The sequence below is a fragment of the Chelon labrosus genome (assembly GCF_963514085.1).
Source record: "Chelon labrosus genome assembly, chromosome: 13".
Classification (NCBI taxonomy): Eukaryota; Metazoa; Chordata; class Actinopteri; order Mugiliformes; family Mugilidae; genus Chelon; species Chelon labrosus.
Window position 1 is genome coordinate 20,237,521 of NC_140346.1, and position 17,961 is coordinate 20,255,481.

Genomic DNA, 17,961 nt, shown 5'->3' on the forward strand with positions numbered 1-17,961 from the left:
GTCTAGGTGGGTGCTACATGTCTAAGTAACGTCCACATGAATGCCAGGTCCAAAAGTTTCCTTGAACCTTGAATTTTCACAAGATGGTCAATGGTATTTACTTCTCCTGGTCATAATGTTTTTTCTGATTGGTCTCGGCTCATTGTAGATTGTGGAGGTGATTGGAAAGCCACGCCCAGAGACGTGTAGGGAGCGGAGACACCAGAGTCATGACAACTAACAGCGTTAAATAAAACATATCGACCAATTGAACCTTCTGTAATGTCAGCGTGTCACTGGTTTCACTCAGTCTTCATTTTTAGCAGCCCTGTGTTATTTCTGTGCTTCTCATCTGTCAGCGTTGGTCCAACCATTGTGTCACTTTCCAACACATTTACAGTACAACTCATTTTTTTTTTTCCCTCCTTGCTGTACTTCCTCGCTCGTGAGAGTAAAGCTTAGTAACGAGCTTAGGAGAGGGGCTGTGCTCAAGCTGTGGATGGCAGACTCTCAGTACTGGGAATGTGCCAGCCCTTTCTGGTGATGCCTCCCCCCCTCTTCCTCCTCCCCCTCCCCCTCCTATCCTCTATCCTCTCTCCTCTCTCAGCCAGTCCAGTCCCAGCGGAGTCTCCTTGCAAACAAAGCCTGCAGCATTCTGGGAGAGCCAGTTTTTCAGATCATGTGGTTCAGGATGGACGGACTAACCCCAGATCATCTCTCTGGGAGCTTGTAGTCGTTCACTGCTTGAAATAATGGATATGACTTTTTAAATCATCTCAATAACAACCATTTTTTTTCCCTCAAAGAATGATAGAAAGTAGTTTATAGTAGCCCCGTTTAAAATAAACGATTATTCTGATAATTCTTTTTTCTGGTTTAATTTGAATATCTTTGGGGGTTTTACTGAAAACTATGATGTTTGGCCTAATTTTCTAATATTTAAATATTTATCGGAGTAAATGACTAATCAGCAAACAATAGATGGTTTATTTTATACTGGATATAATTGTTAGTTGAAGCCTCAGCAGCGAGATAACAAGTGAAGGAGGCTGAACGTGATGTCTCAGACAACGTCTTTATTGTGGGATGAAAGGAAATAATAATGGACGCTGGTTGAGTGACACAAATACTTAGGAAAAGTGGAAGCAGTGTAACGTTACACCGCTATGAAAAGAATTATGAGGAGATTTTATTTGCGCTTTGAGCGTTTTGACTCTTTCCCAAACTGTAACCGAGTAGGTTTCAGGGGCAAGAAATCAGATGTAGATTAACCCAAGAGGAAACAAACATGGTTTTGTCATTTGTTTGAACGGAGTAGAGTGGTTGAGAACCATCTTCTGATGAATATCTGTACAATAAGGTCGGGTATAGTGAGTTGAATAGAAAGACAAATCTCTGACCCTGTGATTATTCAGGGCTGGGAACTGGAGATAAGGATCGCATCAGACTGGGCTGAACAGAGCAGATGATATCGAGGCATTTCATTAACGACGGCAGAGTCTTCCTCATGACGATGGTCAAGTGTATTATTGACTACATATTCCAGAAATCAGATTTCACCAATTTTGTTGCACTGATACACTGAGCACTTTATTAGGAACACCTCAACAGCTCTACCATAAATTTCACCTTCACGTGCTTCTACATTTTCAGTTTTGCCGACATTGCCAGGTGATAATTTTGCGTTATTCTTTATTAATAATGACGTGGTAGTGGTAGTAGCGTACTTTCCCATGTTATATTTAAACTGTGCCTATTTTTTTTTGTCAGCTGTATTTAACGTAAGACTACATGAGATTTTACAGGTGCTTAGTAAATGTACAGTTCATAAATGTTTGGACATGTTTGGCTTGTTTTTTGCCAGTTTATATTCAATATTCAAGTTCCAGTCATATAATGATTATGGGATTAATGTTCTGAATCTCAGCTTTAATTTGAGCAACCATTTTTATGCACAGTCCCCTATTTTTAGAGGCTCAAAAGTGATTGACATTATAATATTACCAAGATCTTGTTTTGCCTGTACACAACAATGTCAATATGGTATGCAGATAACCATGCATTTAAAGGGGAACTACTGTTTTTTACAACCTGGACCTTATTTCTAGCATAAAATACGATCGTTTACTCACATACGCACGCACCTGCGACTGTCGGCTTGTTTACCTGTAATTTGCTACTGCTATGGTTCGTCCACAACCTCAGAATCGGAAAAATATTCAGCCATGTTGCAAAAAACGAACCGTCGCGGGTGCGCTCAGAGATGACATCATCCAGGTCAGAAGACATCATCCGGAGTCTTTAGGTCAATCTGTAGACCCCGGATGATGATAACAGCTAACTCCGGACTCAACGGGGAATATCACTAGCGTATCATAACAAAATATTGGTGAAATGAACGAGTTTCATGGCTGATAATGCGTTATTTAGAGGCTGCATCTCGGTGCCCCAGTCACTCCCACTATATGGATATATGCTGATCTAATTATCTCCTGAACGAGTGCATATGACACAAAAGTTAAATGGGTGAGTAAATGATCGTATTTTATGCTAGAAATAACGTCCAGGTTGTAAAAAACAGTAGTTCCCCTTTAACATCAGATTTTTCTTTTATTGAATGCCAAATGCAAAATACAATTTTTTTTAGTATTATTTACATTTGCTTAAAATTAGTTTTCTCTATTTGACAATAAGAGTGTGTTTAAGTGTGAAATAATAGCTAAAATATATTTAACAAAAGACTAAAATGCAAATGTACTTTAAATTTATAAAATTTATATTTTAGATAGAGAGGTTTTCTTTTCTCTGGACCTGTCAGACACTGTCCACTTCAGGGTTTGACACACTTCTTGCATCTTCCCCCTATTTTGGGTAAACACATCCATGCATCTGTCCAAGAAGTACTTGGACAGAGACGAGTGTTGAATCCACAGCGAGCACTCTTCGGTCGCTCTGAGCTGCAAGCTTGAATGTGAGAGTCATAGAAAGAGGAAGTGAGCCGCGAGAGAGGGGTTGGAGTGAATTACGTGGAAGTGGATACGTTGATTGGGAGATATGTGGGGCTGATGCTGTGGATGTCTGGAGCGGCTCACATGCAGCATGGAAGCTCTGGGTTACATATGATTTATTGAGGCTGAATAAACAGCCTCATAAGCGGCGGTAATTAGACAAGCCACGTGAAAGCACTAATAAGCGCTATTAGCTGCAATAGGCCTCTTTGTGTAATTACTTTCAAACACCTTGGCTAAAGCGCTCATCTAAAAATCGCTGCGAGCGACGAATAATGACTGAATCGTGGACGGATTGAGGAATTTCTGGGACTTGCGGCCCGAACGTACCCTATAATGTGCGCCTCCGGCAGTGCGGGGGCCCTGCAGTGTTAGTTCGCCCTCTGTGCCTTTGGCAAGCTGAGTCCATTTCACACATGAGTCTTTGCTCTCTCTCCTCTCGCTGCACTTTCAAGCAGGTGTCAGCACATCCATTGCATCCTTGACTGAGCGTTGCTTGTCAGTGGATGTGGGGTGGGCTTTGTCTTTAAAGAGGATTAAATAATGAAGAGATCAGATCTATTGACAGACGCAGTACACAAAAGGTGTGTTTCCAATTGCCTGTACAGTATTTATTTGCATTTTCAGTTTGTGAAAGGTTTGTGTTTCACATTGAAGGACCACACTGCAGTGGAGTGGTTTATACGGCTTATACACACAGAATGGGTGTTGGAACCTAAGTCAACCAGGAGTATTGGTAGGAAAGATCACCAAATGGTAGAGAGGAGACGGTAGACAAGACAAAGGACATTACATTGTAGTGTCAAAACTGCAGGCGGTGGGAAGCCGTCAATATATGGATTCAGAACTTTTAATTTACAGCAACTAAGAATATGTGTTCTTAAAATATCATTCTTCTATCAATAAAAGCAAAGGCACCACCACCAGGGTCTAGACCCAGCCTTACCCTCGCCTCCTCAATTATGATGACTTTGTAGTCGAGTCTAATCGGCAAAGACGCTCACATTTCTCTTATTTGACTCATTATTAAATAAAGTCTTTACTGTTCACTGGGAAGGAATTTTTTCCTGATTTAACTGACGACAGTGTCTGGCTGGCTTTTGAGGCGGGTCTCGCAAGGTTGTCACCATCGCAGACGTTTCAGTTGATTCAGCATGTTGAACTGGAGAGAGATGATCGGCATGAAAAATGGGAGTGAGATCTTATCTGACCATTGAAATACACAAATACCTTTACAACGATATGATCATGTAGATGAAGAATACCCAACTAATCAGCAGTATTCAGAAGAGGCTGGCTCAGTACGATAGGTTTCCTAGCTTCCCCAGCCTCCTAGCTAATAGTAGCCCTTCTGGTTTTCCTTTTTGAATAGTGAATACCAACTACTGCTGGTATGAAGAGAAGGTTTCCGCAGAATGGATTTACAATCTGACCAGGCTGTGGTCTTTGCAATGTGTTCAGGTGTAACGGTTTGGTCTAGACACAGGCAACATGAGGCCGCATATGTCGGCTGCCATTGCCGGTTCTCTCTATCTTTAGCCTGATTTGGAAAATACATTTTGGTTTACAGAGTGCATACAGTGTGCAGGACGGCACAGTAGTGTGGTGGTTAGCTAACAGCGATAAGGTTCTGGGTTCGAATCAATTGACCAACTGGGGCCTTTCTGTGTGGAGTTTGCATGTTCTCCCTGTGTCTGCGTAGGTTCTGTCCGGGTACTCTGGCTTCCTCCCACCGTCCAAAGACATGGTTGTTGGTGACCTGTACCCTACCTCTCGCCCAATGACAGCTTCGACTCTCGAGAGGACAAGCGGTTACAGAAAATGAATGAATGAATTTCCCTTTTGTGATTGAACTCTCTGCAGTTGAGCAGTTTTGCAGAGATAGTGTTCGCACTAAATGTAGGAGGATGAGAGAGGCAGTAGAAAAGGAATATTTGTCTTAAATTGTGTTTTAAATGGCAGGAGTAGTTTGTATTCTGTTGTAGTTTATTTAAATTTCGCTCGCCCACATTAACACGGAGACACAGATATGTATCGACACACACAAGCGTACACCACACACGCACATTCAGGCCATTCTCTGATGTGACCTTCAGCACATGCGGGCTGGCATTCAATTACCGCCCTGTCAGTGGCCCATCCAGCCCAGTGGCTGCACGTCCTTGAGACTCTCTCTCTCGCTCTCTCTCCAGCCTCCGTCCAGTCTATATTCCATTACATCCTCTACATCAGGAGCTCCGTCCGGCATAAAAGCGGAGCTCATATCCTCACACGGCATTTGTTACTTTTGATGCATCCCTTACGAAATCCCCAACTGCAGTGAGCAATGGTTATCCTCCGAGCATGAGGTAGATATTAGATTTTAGTCTAAGTGGGTGAAATATTGTTGCGCTTTCAAAAAAAACAAAAAAACAGAGGTTAAAGAGGCCTAGATCAGAAAATCCAAGCGCTGATCATCTAAAATTGTCTCTCACTGAACTCCCTCGGTTTTCATATTTTGTGTTATTACTGTCAAAATATTTCCCCGGCTCTGCTCTGCCTTATTATTGGCCAGAATTGCCTCGAGAGGCTATTTACTGTACAAATCTGTGATCATCACTGAAAGTACAGTGGAGTGTGGTTTTTGTGCAGAGAGACATTTCAGTCAGAAAACGCTCTCTTGCTGATTTAACCCTGTGAGCTCCTGCTGAATGAGGATTTCACTGCTGTTGATTGACAGCGAACGGATTGTCCCTGATTGGTTTGTAATGTTTGTTACGTCTTACTGTGTGTATTTGTCTTCATATGCTTTTGCTGATATTTTTTAATCAATTAATTAGTTGTTAAATTAATGGATTAGTCAGCCGACAGAAAATAATTGGGTAATAACATTATCATAATTGGTTTAAGTCCTTTTTATAGGTTGTGCTTATTATGTGACAGTTTTGCTCTCATCAGTGTTTCCCAGCCTTAAGACCATGACACACCAAGCCCATAGTCGGTCGTTTGATATCGAACCATCAGCGAGAGTCTGTGACTCTAGATTTTGCAGTGTGTCCCACGCATCAGCAGCTTTTCAGCCAATTCAGCACGTTGAATTGGTGGTGGAACGAGCCGCTTCAGAGATCACTCTGATTGGTCGTTCAGCTTTGAGAACCAGTGCACAAAAAGAGAAATGACAAGAGTAAACATGAAGAGAGAAATATGAATAGTTATTTCCTTTCATGCAGGCGGAGAACATATGTACCACCTGACCTTTGGCTGTAGACTTTGTGGTCGAGGCACAGAAGACAAGAGGCAACGTCACAGTCGACCTTCGTTTTTGTTGTGTCCATAGCATTCTCACTAGCGGCGAGAGCTTCAAGCTACAACACATTTTCAGCATGAAGTGACAAGCTGACGCCCAACACTTATCGCTATATGATGGACAAGAAGCACAACATGTAAATGCGTGGCTCCGACTTTTTTTGTCACTCCATTGATTTCACCTGTTAATGTTTAAAGAGATAATGTCTCCAATGCTTGTGCAACACTTCAGTGGTGACTCAGTGATAATATCTGACCAAGTTGTACCTTTTCTCGCTCTACTGTTTTTTACAACCTGGACCTTATTTCTGGCATAAAATACTCTCATTTACTCACCCGTATAACTTTTGTGTAATTTATATTCCTTCAGGAGATAATTAGATCAGCGTATATCCATATAGTGGGAGTGAATGGGGCACCGAAAGCAGCCACTAAATTATCATTATCTGCTGCGAAACTCGTTCATTTCACCAATATTTTGTAATCGTACGCTAGTGCTATTCCCTGTTGAGTCCAGAGTTACCTGTTATCATCATCCGGGGTCTGTAGATTGACCTACAGACCCCAGATGATGTCTTCTGACCTGGATGATGTCATCTCTGAGTGCCGCGCGCACCCGCGACGGTCGGCTTGTTTACCTGTAATTTGCTACTGCTATGGTTCGTCCACAACCTCAGAATCGGAAAAATATTCAGCTACGTTGCAAAAAAACTAGCAGATAATGCGTTATTCAGAGGCTGCGTTTCGGTGCCATTACATGGATATATGCAGATCTAAATATCTCCCGAAGGAATACAAATTACACAAAAGTTATATGGGTGAGTAAACGATCGTATTATATGCCAGAAATAAGGTCCGGGTTGTAAAAAACAGTAGTTCCCCTTTAAGGTCGAGGCACCTTCAACGGGTCACATTTTAAATCTATGTCTCTGCCATACACTCATTTAAATTCTTGTGAATCCAATAGTTTGACCTCTGTATTCCTTAAATGTATATAAATGAGACAGTTTGAGAAATCCTGTGATGAGCTGAGGCTGAGTCACGCTGCTTTTCTGTACGAGATGATGTTCAGCAAGCTCAAGAAAGTCAAGAATGTGTTTGCCGGACATTTTTCTTTCTATTTTATGGCCTAAAAAACCCAAGTTCTCACTCTAACTCACTGTCTGTTTGACTGACACCAAACTGTGAGGACTTATTCGCCCTGTATTTTGCTTTTGTATGTGAACCGCTCACCGTTCAGGTGATTTATCTGACAGCAGACTGAATTGTTGCCCTTCAGGAACTCATGATCATGGCCGTAAATCCCCTTTAGACCGAGGATAGATACATCAAACATATTGGTCGGCGGGATTTATTAGATGTCTGATTTATGCAGATCTTACTCAACAGATTTCCACCTCTGTGTGTTTGGAGAGTTTTCAGTCTTCACTCCTCAACTTGAGTTCAGTTGACATTAACAGTGCACTCGTCGCAACCATCTCTCTTTTGTATCTACAGCACTTGGAATATCTCGGATCTTTGTACCAGGTTTATGACTTGTTGTGCGCGTAAATATTTTCCCCTGAATCAGCTCCCATAAACTCTTATCGGGTCACAGTATCTCCATTAAGGAAATGAAAAGCAGTGACCAAGCCTGTGCTGATTGTCCCCTCATGAGGTTCTCATAAAAAGAAGTGGAGAATTATTAGCCCTGCAATACATTATCTCAAGCCCCCAAAATATATTCTGTTAGCGAGATACACTCTCTCTTTTTTATCTCCGCCACAAAGATCCAAAAATAATGTCCGCCGGAAACCCGAGCTGCTAAACTTCTGCAACCTGAACTGTCTGCAGAGAAAACAATGGAATTCAGCAGCATTCACTGTTGTGCCACCAGGTCTGAGCCCGAGCTTCACGTCAAGTGACTCTACTTACTCAAACCAAACAATGAGTCCAGTGTGTTTCATTATGGATGGGAGCCATGGAGCGTAAGAAAAGTAAAGACAAAAGACATGTTCCTCCATAATCTGTAATATAACACCCCAGCTCCGGTACACATATACATACATCTACAGATACCAAAAATTAAGCCCACACAGGAACGCCAAAAACTGAAGTTGGACGAATTCATGTTAGTATAAACATCTTTACAGCTTTTGGTCTTTGCAACTAATTTTCCAGGGGTTAATTTGTCTGTATCGCGATCAGAGTCAATCAAATCTATGAATAAGTGAAGGTCAGGCTACTTTCAGTCACGGGTGGTTCACCCATTTTTGAATTAGCCGGAGTTATACAGAAGTCAGGCAGATCAAAGATGGCGGCGGCTGGTGTGACCACATTGGGCTTCAAAATCAATCAATAACACTCAGAAAACTTGCATGTGTGCCAGTATTATGACTTGTGGCAACAATATTTAGCACAGCTTTTAATATGCTTAATGCATCTTTATACATTCCGATACAAAAATATAATATAAAGCAGTATTTAATGTAAACATTGCTTTCTTTCCAGTGAGGTAAAGTGTTCACTAAATGTCTTGCCACAGAGTTAGATAAGCGGATCAATACTGCTGTTGATTCTGTAGAATAAATAGCTACAGCCAGTTAGCTTAATTTATGGCAAAACCACGTGCCTGGCTTTGTCCTGAGGTTGCAAAATCCACCTACCAGCACAACGAAGGTTGTTACACCTTTGTACGGATTAAACGAATAAATGTAACGTGTTAATTACTTCGCTTTAGAGGTGCTTATAGTGAGATTTTGCTATTTTAAGACAGAGCTAGACTAGCTTACTCCCCCTGTTTCTAGCCTTCATGCTAAGCTAAGCTAACGCGATGCAAAAACAATCATTAAAGTACTTCTAAAATATCTAACTACTGCTTTTTGTCTGAGCTTGGTGTAATCAGAAGTAAAATTATTTCTTTGTTTTCCAAACCAAAGCAAGCATAAGTTATTTATGGGGTGTAATAGGCAATGATGCAATTTAGTGTGTGCAGGTGTGAATGTCAGGCTTTTGGCCAGCCTTAAAAGATGAGTTTATCTAATTTATCAGTTGCACGATTTAGAGATTTGTTCTCTCTTTGATGAACACTCTTTGGCGTGTAGTTGTAAATCAGCTCCAATGTGAGATTCTTCAGTTATTAAATTTGTGATAATTCTGAGTTCATCCTTTTTGTTTCTCTCCCGTTGGTCCATCAGAGACCTACACAGGCTGTTAAATGGTCATGTGGGATTTACTGAGTCATGCACACATGTGTTATTAAAGAGGCACAATTGCAAAGCAGATTCCAGCACCGAGGCCCGTAACTGGCCGACCCCATCTCCACTTTAAAAAGTGTAATTTGATTAAATCTGCTCTGTTTCTGTCGAGAGTCTGTGCTGGCTGAAACGAATAAAGTGGATTAACTCTGTCACAGGATAATGCAGATTAAACTGGTAAACACAATCTCTAAGTGGTGCATATGGCCTGTAGGGGTGGAGTTAAAGCTTTATTTTTTATTTTTTCCGAGAGAGAGAGAAAATGTGAAATATTTGGGTTTTAATTCTGCTGCTCACAGTCCATGTAACATCTCAGCTTTACACCTCAGAGATGTTGGTCTACATTCGTTGCAGACTGTAGCAGCAGCGCTTCTCGAGCCCATGGCACCTCCAAGTGCTCATGTATTTGTTCTCCAGTAAAAATTATCCCTGATAATGCAAATGATACTGCTAATGAAAGCGTTAAGTTATTCAGCTGGTGTTGCTCTGGAGTGAAACGTCAGCATGTCTCTTGATCCCCGAAGCGATTTTCCCCCTGGGCGAGGGCGGGTAGTCATGCTTGCTCTGACGGTGGAGATGCAGCCGGCTCAATGAAAGCGGGGGTGGCAGCTGGAGAAAATCCATTCCCAGAGTGAGCGTTCTGCTGAGGCAGGTACGCCGACCTTTGAGTCATCTGATAGGTCAACGCTCGGCAGCGTGCCTGGACATTCGTGGCGAAGCGCCAGGCCTGGTGGTGCTCATAGTAAAGCTCATCTGAGCGGCAGCCAGCTATGATCAATGGAGCCCCTTGGCAGCTCATTTATAGTACAGTATGGCACGGCCACAAAACACTCACCAACAGATGCAGGTGGCAGATGACGATAGGCCGATAAGATGAGGGAAGATGATGGGGGGGTTACCCATGTGCATGCTGACCAGTCAGAGTACGCATAGAGTATGGTACACCTTAAACAAAATGTAGTTCTAATCCATCAATTTAGTCGATCGACTTTAATTGCCTCACAATTGTTGTTTGTAAATTGGTCTTGGATGACTTGAGATTTTCCTGCTTGGTCTGCAGGAATTCTGTGCATGCGAATTTTTCCCGCATCTTGTTCTTCTGCGTGTCGGACTCCGGGCCCAGCTGAGACAAACATTATTAAAGACTACTTCCGTGTCCCCTCAGGTGCCCACGGAGTGAGAGAGGAGCCCCGGTTAGTGACGGCGCGCGCCGGAGAGAGCGTGATCCTGGGGTGTGACGTGTCCCCTCCCCTGGACGGCCAGCAGCCCCCCTATGTGGTGGAGTGGTTCAAGTTTGGAGTGCCTATTCCCTTCTTCATCAACTTCCGCTTCTACCCTCCTCATGTGGATCCAGAATACACTGGTAAGATGAGCCGGATACTCCATCTCTGAAACACGTTGTGTGCTGTGTGTTTTATCTGTAACAGGTTTGGTCTAAAAGTTGGACCAGAGAACATACTGATAACCAGTGGCTGAATAGAAAGACACAAATCACTCTGCTAAAAACTTAATGTCATGTTTGAACTGTGCTATTCAAGTGCTAATTCAAGCTTCATACACTCTGAGTAGTTCGAATAACGGTGACAAAAAAAAAAAAGAGAGAGGAGAGTCTGAGTAGATGGCGTGGAGGCAGAAGGAGGGTTAGTTTTCCGTGCTTGTCCGACCACAGAGAGATGTGCATGAGGAAATGCATTTTGGGCCAATCACAACTGTTGCGGTCAGGGGTGATTGTCGGCTCTCAGGGTCCCCTGACGAACATAAGAGAGGCGTCGCTTCATTGCACTAGTTCCATTAAGTGTCTGAACCAAACTTACTGAACTTAAGAGGAGGGTATTGTCAATGCGCCTTCATGCATTTCATAGGTTTAAGGAGGTTTATGGTCATTGCAAAATGTACCAAAAGGTAGCCATCTGCGTGACCCCTTTCCTCAAACAATTGTTTGGTGTTCCTGTCATGACGATGTGCCCCAGATGGAGCTACGTCATAGATCTATCATACAACCATAAATCTGCCTTGGCTCTGACTAACTAACTCATTGTAATTAAATTTTTGTCATCCTTAGAAAAACACTGAATAATCTAGGCACTGTGTGGTGGGTTTTGACTATAATGTGCAGTAACTTCTTTACTTGGCGCCTTGAAACTTAATGCCGACGACAAGACGCTCCCTGCAAGGCTCGGTCCCTCACATAATCCCAATAAAACCCTGTCTCTCTGACAATTTGGTGTTTTAGCTGAATAAACAAACAACATATATCGTGGTAATTAGTGAGCTTTAGAGGTAGGTGGATGTTGTGTCGAGTCGAGCTAAATGTGTCTCAGATTTTTGAGTGTTTGCAAAGAGAAAAGAGAATATATCATCTAATTTAGCTGAAGTTGTTTCAGTGAACCAATCAGTCCATTCAGCTTCTATATTTCTCTATAATATGGAGTATGCAGAGTGCTTCCTGCCATGGCAACTCTGCCCTTGTGATTCCATCAAACTGATCGCTGTAGTAATGATAGATTACGACAGAAACATTACATAGTTTCACTGCATAACTGTAATCCTTCTGTAAACATTTCTGTGATTATACGGGATATAGATTTCCCTACACTGCTGCAGACCTAATTATGAGCTTCTGGCCGACAGCAGAACCATATCTGACAACCAGTTTTAAATAGATTGCCGTGCAAATGCGCTGTGTACGTCTCAATCCTATTTCATTGAGAAGATTGACCTGCAATTGCAGCGTGATCCTCGGTGTTTACCCCTCCAAGTGGTGCTTCAGCTGTTTGGGCTTTAAGTTATAAGGCGAGAACGGCATGCCGAGGTCTTTACGTAGTGAAGAGAACAACTCGGCTGCCTTAGCAAACTGTTCTGGCTCTAGAACCGCTCTTCTTTCTCTTCGAACACGGCGTTCGGGGCTGTGCAGGGGCATCTGCTGCGTCTCGGTGCATAGAGGGAAATAACTGCGTCTCAGCAATTTACCACTGCATTGTACATACATGCCTCCGCACACACTCCAGTGACAATGCAGCACAGGGCACATGCGGCACGCAGTCGATAGAGTGTATTAAAAATCCTTACGTGTGGAGATAAAGTAATTTAATGGCAATAAAGCGTGGAAATATTTGCTGCTATGAAGCAATAACCGACAAATTATTGGAATTTAATTGAAAAATGACTCGCTCAATTTATTAAACCTGCATTAACTGATGGTTTGTGCACCTAAAGGCAGAGGAAACACAACGCTCAATTGGGTGGACAAAATAACAGAACAAAATGTCAACCACACTAAAAACTGCAGACTACAAATCTAGTCAAATTTACTTTTAAGTTGATATGAGGAAACTGTTCGTCAGTATTTTCTTATTTTAGTAGCATGAGTTACCTGGTGAAGGACAGTTTTTGCTTTTCTTTTTCTGGTCTGTCAGCACCTGAGAGAAATATCGGGATTTGCCAGCTAATTATTGACCGTGTCTGTCTGATGTTTGGTGCCGGGCCGGTAGCTCACATTGGTGTTCAGAGGTCTTTTTGATAAAAACACTCCGAAGCATCGTCCACGGATAAAGCAAGTCACTCGTCGCCCATTGCTTCGTAGCTGACAGTTGCACTCTAGTGGACATTGCATGCTCTGCTTGCCTCGGTAACCCTCTTGAATATTCCCACCCTCAAAAAGGTGCCTGTTAAGATCTGGCTAGGGACAACAGATGGAAACTAGCACTTGTAGCTAACTCTGGCTTGTTTACAGCAAGTAACTTGTCTGTTGATTAATGAGCATTGTCCCTATCAAATAAATAAACAAATAAAATAAATGTTTTCAAGTTAAACGTAAAAAACATTAAAGAAATTGCCGATATGAGGAAGATGCTTGGTCTGTGAAAAGAACGTATTGTCAACCATATGGGTCAGAGTTTGCGCTAGTCTTTTTCGTTGTCTGTCAATTTGACTGACAGGGTCATAAAAATCCCATCATAATCTAGTTTTACCCGTCACTTTAATTTTTTTTAGAATGATAATAATGACATATCCATTCATTCATTCATTTTCTATACCCGGTTATTCTTGTTAATACGCACAATATGCAGAGAAACGAAACTTAATCGACCCATAACTGCTGCTCGTGGATCCCTGCTTAACCGAGAATCAGCAGCCACTCACTCGGCCGGCAGATAAACGAAACTAACTGACTCTTACTCTACTAATCAAGAGAGACAAGAGATAATTAATATGCTCACTCGCCACCAAGTGGTCTGGGGTGTGAATTGCAATCTGCCAAATTGACAGATTGCCTTCATATTTTTCCGTCACCGTTTTAAAAAACATGGTCAGTGACGGAAAATATTCAGTTAACGCGACCCCTAATATGGGTACACCTAGTGCTCCAACCCAAGTATTAGCTTGGTGAATTTGTTGGTGGGAACCAAAATCACGGTTTGATGGGAGTTTGGGGAACTCTGTGTTTGCGTTATATATCAGCCGTACGAGTCGCTCCCATTGGTTGCGATTAGCTCAACTTTGGTCCTGTCCACTTCATGTCACCACAGCAAGTCTCTTACAACTCTCTGAATTTCCTTAAATCGTCCTAGTCTCTTGTCGCCACATCTCTTCCAATGTGTACATCACTTATGAGCCACATCCTCCATTGAGCTAAAGGAGAGGACTCTCCTGTTTATGTAAGAATATTGATAATAGTAACTTAAATTTCTTCACTTCATCGCGGCGTCACAAGCGTAAAAATACCCTTCTCTTGGCTGGCACCATGTCTGCAGCTTTCATTTAGTGTGAGTCCTTACAGCAGACAATTGGTTCTTCTGATGTTGCCTCAGTGTCTGTGATAAGATGGTGAGCCGTCAGAACGAATCCCACATCCTGACCTGGTGCTGCGGAATAGAGGCAAAGTCACGATTAACCCTCCTAGTGTGAGTGTCCTGGATGTGGACCTTTTCCAGTGCTTTTATTCATGTGAATTGTGTGAAAACTGTGTGAATAATGTTGTATTCACTGAAATTTTTCCCTGAGGGCATTTTCAAGCGGGGTTTTTCTTTGCGAAGAAGCTCTAATGGCAGTGACTCACTGTCGGGGAAAGCCTTCTCTTTATTTTGTAGTGGATACAGTAGATGTTGCAGCTGCTGGAGCGTTTCATTGTTTACTTTAACCTCCTGACTAACTGCAGGGCAACAACAACACTCCACTGTGCTCACTTGGACCCCACTAGCGGGCCGCTGCCATGTGGCATCAAGTCCACTGTTGAGGAATTACCAGTGAGCAGATGCAACATGAATATGGCCAGTCTCATTACATAGATTAAAGTGTATTCTGGGGATTGCATGTGCATGGTGACAGTGTGATAATGACGCTGGACTGCAGTTTATGAGACGCTCGTTGGGGCGCTTAGTGGGTCCGTGCGGTCTCCGAGCTCATTTGGGCTATTCCCATGAATTGTTATCACTCAGTATGAATAACATTGATGGATAGAGTGAACGCGTGATTATTCCATCACACAGCTGCTACCCAAACAGAGCAGATTAACCATGAATACTGTACTTACAGTATCCGCAAATCCACATATTTACACGCTGCAGATTGTTTTTATTCCAGAAATCCATCCAGATTCAATGCGTCTGTGTCGGCGAACACTGCTATTGTTCAGTTTTCAGTCCTACTAATTGTTAAGAGACCCACAGTGTGTTAATTTTATATAATTCAAATCTAAGAGAAGCCGTTTTCTCATTACAGCTGTGTGTTTCCCTGGTTTAATCCGCCGCAAAAGCGAGAACCGCCACATATCTCCCCGCTATCCCGGATCACTTTGTCAGTTTGTCCTGCGGCTATATGGAAATTATAACATTTAAAAACATCTATTTTTGTGCCCACTCTAGCGAAGACGCAATCAATAATTCAGACGTGCAGCTTGTGAAATTTTAGTGTCAGATCCTCCCGCTTTGGGACAAGCTGTTGGAAAACGAAATCATATCTCTCTTGCCACCAGGTTTAGCCTTGGCATGCACGCGATTAGTATGGATATGTATGTAACGTTGGCATCAGCGTCCGCAGATGGCTGCAGACTCGATGCAAAATAGCGTGTTTTTTTGCGACTGTTAATAGAAAGTTATTAAAGATTTGTCTTTTTCTTTGTGGTGGTGAAGGTAGCATGCAACCAGTAGTTTTGCACTACTGGTTGCAAAGAGATTTTAGCAACTCAAACAACATTTGTGGCAGCTTCACTTGAGAAAAACAACATAAGCTTCAATAAACGAGAAAAAAGTGACAGTTTATCAAACTAAAATCCAACATTAGCTCTGATAAAGTCGAGTCAGCCATCTACAATGGAGCTAAAGGCTATTGTTTTACTTCATATGTGAATAAATACAACTCTGCAACACAATAAAATGGCAAATATAGGTTATTTATGAAGTTTCAGTTGAGGGCTGGGAGTGTTAAGTTACCCTCTTTGTATAATGTATGAATTCTACTTGTATATAAATAAAGTTTTCCCAGAATTCAAGAAAATATTTTATTAAATTAATAAATTAAGATTCACAATGTTCTGATATTTGTTCTACGTGTATATTTTCATCGATCATCAGGTAAAAAAATGACAGAAACCTTGCATGTAAAACTTGACACACTTCATTATTCGGTCCGTTGCACAAATACGAGTTAAATTGTAGTCGCAAAGCTGACAAAATATTTTTGTCGTCTTCTCAGCTCTTGTAAGTAGAAAAAGAAAAAGAGAACATCAGCTGCATTCAGTCCCGAGAAGACGTCAAGAGCAAATAGAGTGTGAACCGCTGATAAAGGGACTGTGCTGATCATTTGCAGGTTTATTTCAGGAGGTCAGTGGTTCAGTTTGATGCTGTGCTACCAAAACTGGAACCAAACATTCAGAAAACATTTTTTGGATGAACACATTTTTATGGTCGCTCTGGGTTGTTTTAAAAAAAAAAAGTTTCGATAGCTTCAATCGTGGACAAAACTTCAGTGAGTTAAATATGACTGGCACAATGTAAGGGACATTTTTCAGCTTGGTGTGCAAACTCCTTTAGTCCTTTCCCCTAAGTCACACCATTGAAATTAGCATATTTGTTATAGCTTCTGAAAAAGTGAAATACAAATACAGATCTATGAGAGTTTTATAGCATACTGCTTTTTGCTAACAACCCCACAGTGTGTCCTACAGTCAAGACATCTGCTGACAACTCAATAATTACTGAGGGCGACATTTTAATTTTTTGCTTTAGTGCCCATACTGTATTGTAATTATGCTGCTTTAAGTTGCTCTTTGATTCTTAATTGAAGCTTATTGAGTTTAAAAGCGTTTTTTGTTTTTTTTCTGCCAGCATTGTCACTCTAGATCATTAGTGTTTACTTTTCAAAGCTTTTCTCTCTGACAGTCTGTGATGTGATCTAAACAAGGTGTTAGCTCCTCTGTTTTCACAGTAGACAGAACCTTGTACTGCGTAAGTGGTGTATGCCCAGGAGGCCCGTCCTGACGTGGATACAGTGCTGTTAACTCTGTTTACAGCTGCACCCTCTCACCGCTTGACAAATGGGAGCTGAGGTTGATCCCTACCCTTCACGCCACCACCCACCCCACTCAGCACTTCAATGCCGGGGCAAAAATAGACCTGACTTTTTAAAGACAAGCTACCTTTTTACTGCAAGACTGCAGTCCTCACTCCTCTCGCTTCCTCTTTGCAGTATTGATTTTCTGCTAACAAAAAACTGTCAGTTTTCTACCCCAACTACGGCAGCAGTCCCAGGGTTGGATATCTATCTATTGCATTTAGGCTGCTGCTTGAGCAATTCAGCCCACCCTCAACGTCAATATATTTGCCTGACAGTCAGAGTGAAGGAACAGGAAACGGTGCTTACAGTACATCTACACATCAAAGTTGGGAAAAATGCTCCATCTATGAACACTCGTCAGACACAGCAGAAGCGAATTTTTTAGTCTGTTGGGCTGTCAGAGGCAGCCATGTGAGCAGCGGGCTGGAGGCTTCAAGACAGACAGCTTAGCAGCTGAAGATTTCACCATGCCCGGGTTTCCTGAATGTCTCTCATCCCTTGTGATTTCCTCCTTTAAGAATTCCAATTTATCCTCTGCCTTGAAGAAAAAAGGGAAGTCTTACAGGAAAGATGAGTTCTGTGAAGTAGCTGGGGCTGGTCTCTTTCCACCGCGGCACCAAATACCTTATTTTGATTCAGCTTAAGGTGTGGCTCCTTGGCAGGTTCATGAATAAATCCTAACACTTGAAGCCAGACGGGAGTTCATTTATACTTTTAATCAGTTAAAGGAATAATTTAACAATTTGGGGAATATATTTATTTAATTTCTTGCAAAAAGGTGAGAAGTCTGCCAGGAAGTATTAGGTTAACATTAGTTTGTCTTTAAGACTCAAGGCAAGTCTTAAAACAGCTAACCTGGTTCTGTACCTGCACTCTAAAGCTCACAACATCTGTAGCAA

General features: G+C 42.0%; 1 protein-coding gene across 1 annotated transcript in view; it reads left to right on the forward strand.

Moving 5' to 3' along the window:
- igsf9ba (immunoglobulin superfamily, member 9Ba) overlaps nucleotides 1-17,961 on the forward strand; it is a 71,884-nt gene that overhangs the window by 7,662 nt on the left and 46,261 nt on the right. Inside the window, exon 2 of the mRNA XM_084559341.1 lies at nucleotides 10,674-10,871. Coding sequence (XP_084415467.1) covers nucleotides 10,674-10,871 — 198 coding nt within the window. The remainder of the gene's footprint in view (nucleotides 1-10,673; nucleotides 10,872-17,961) is intronic.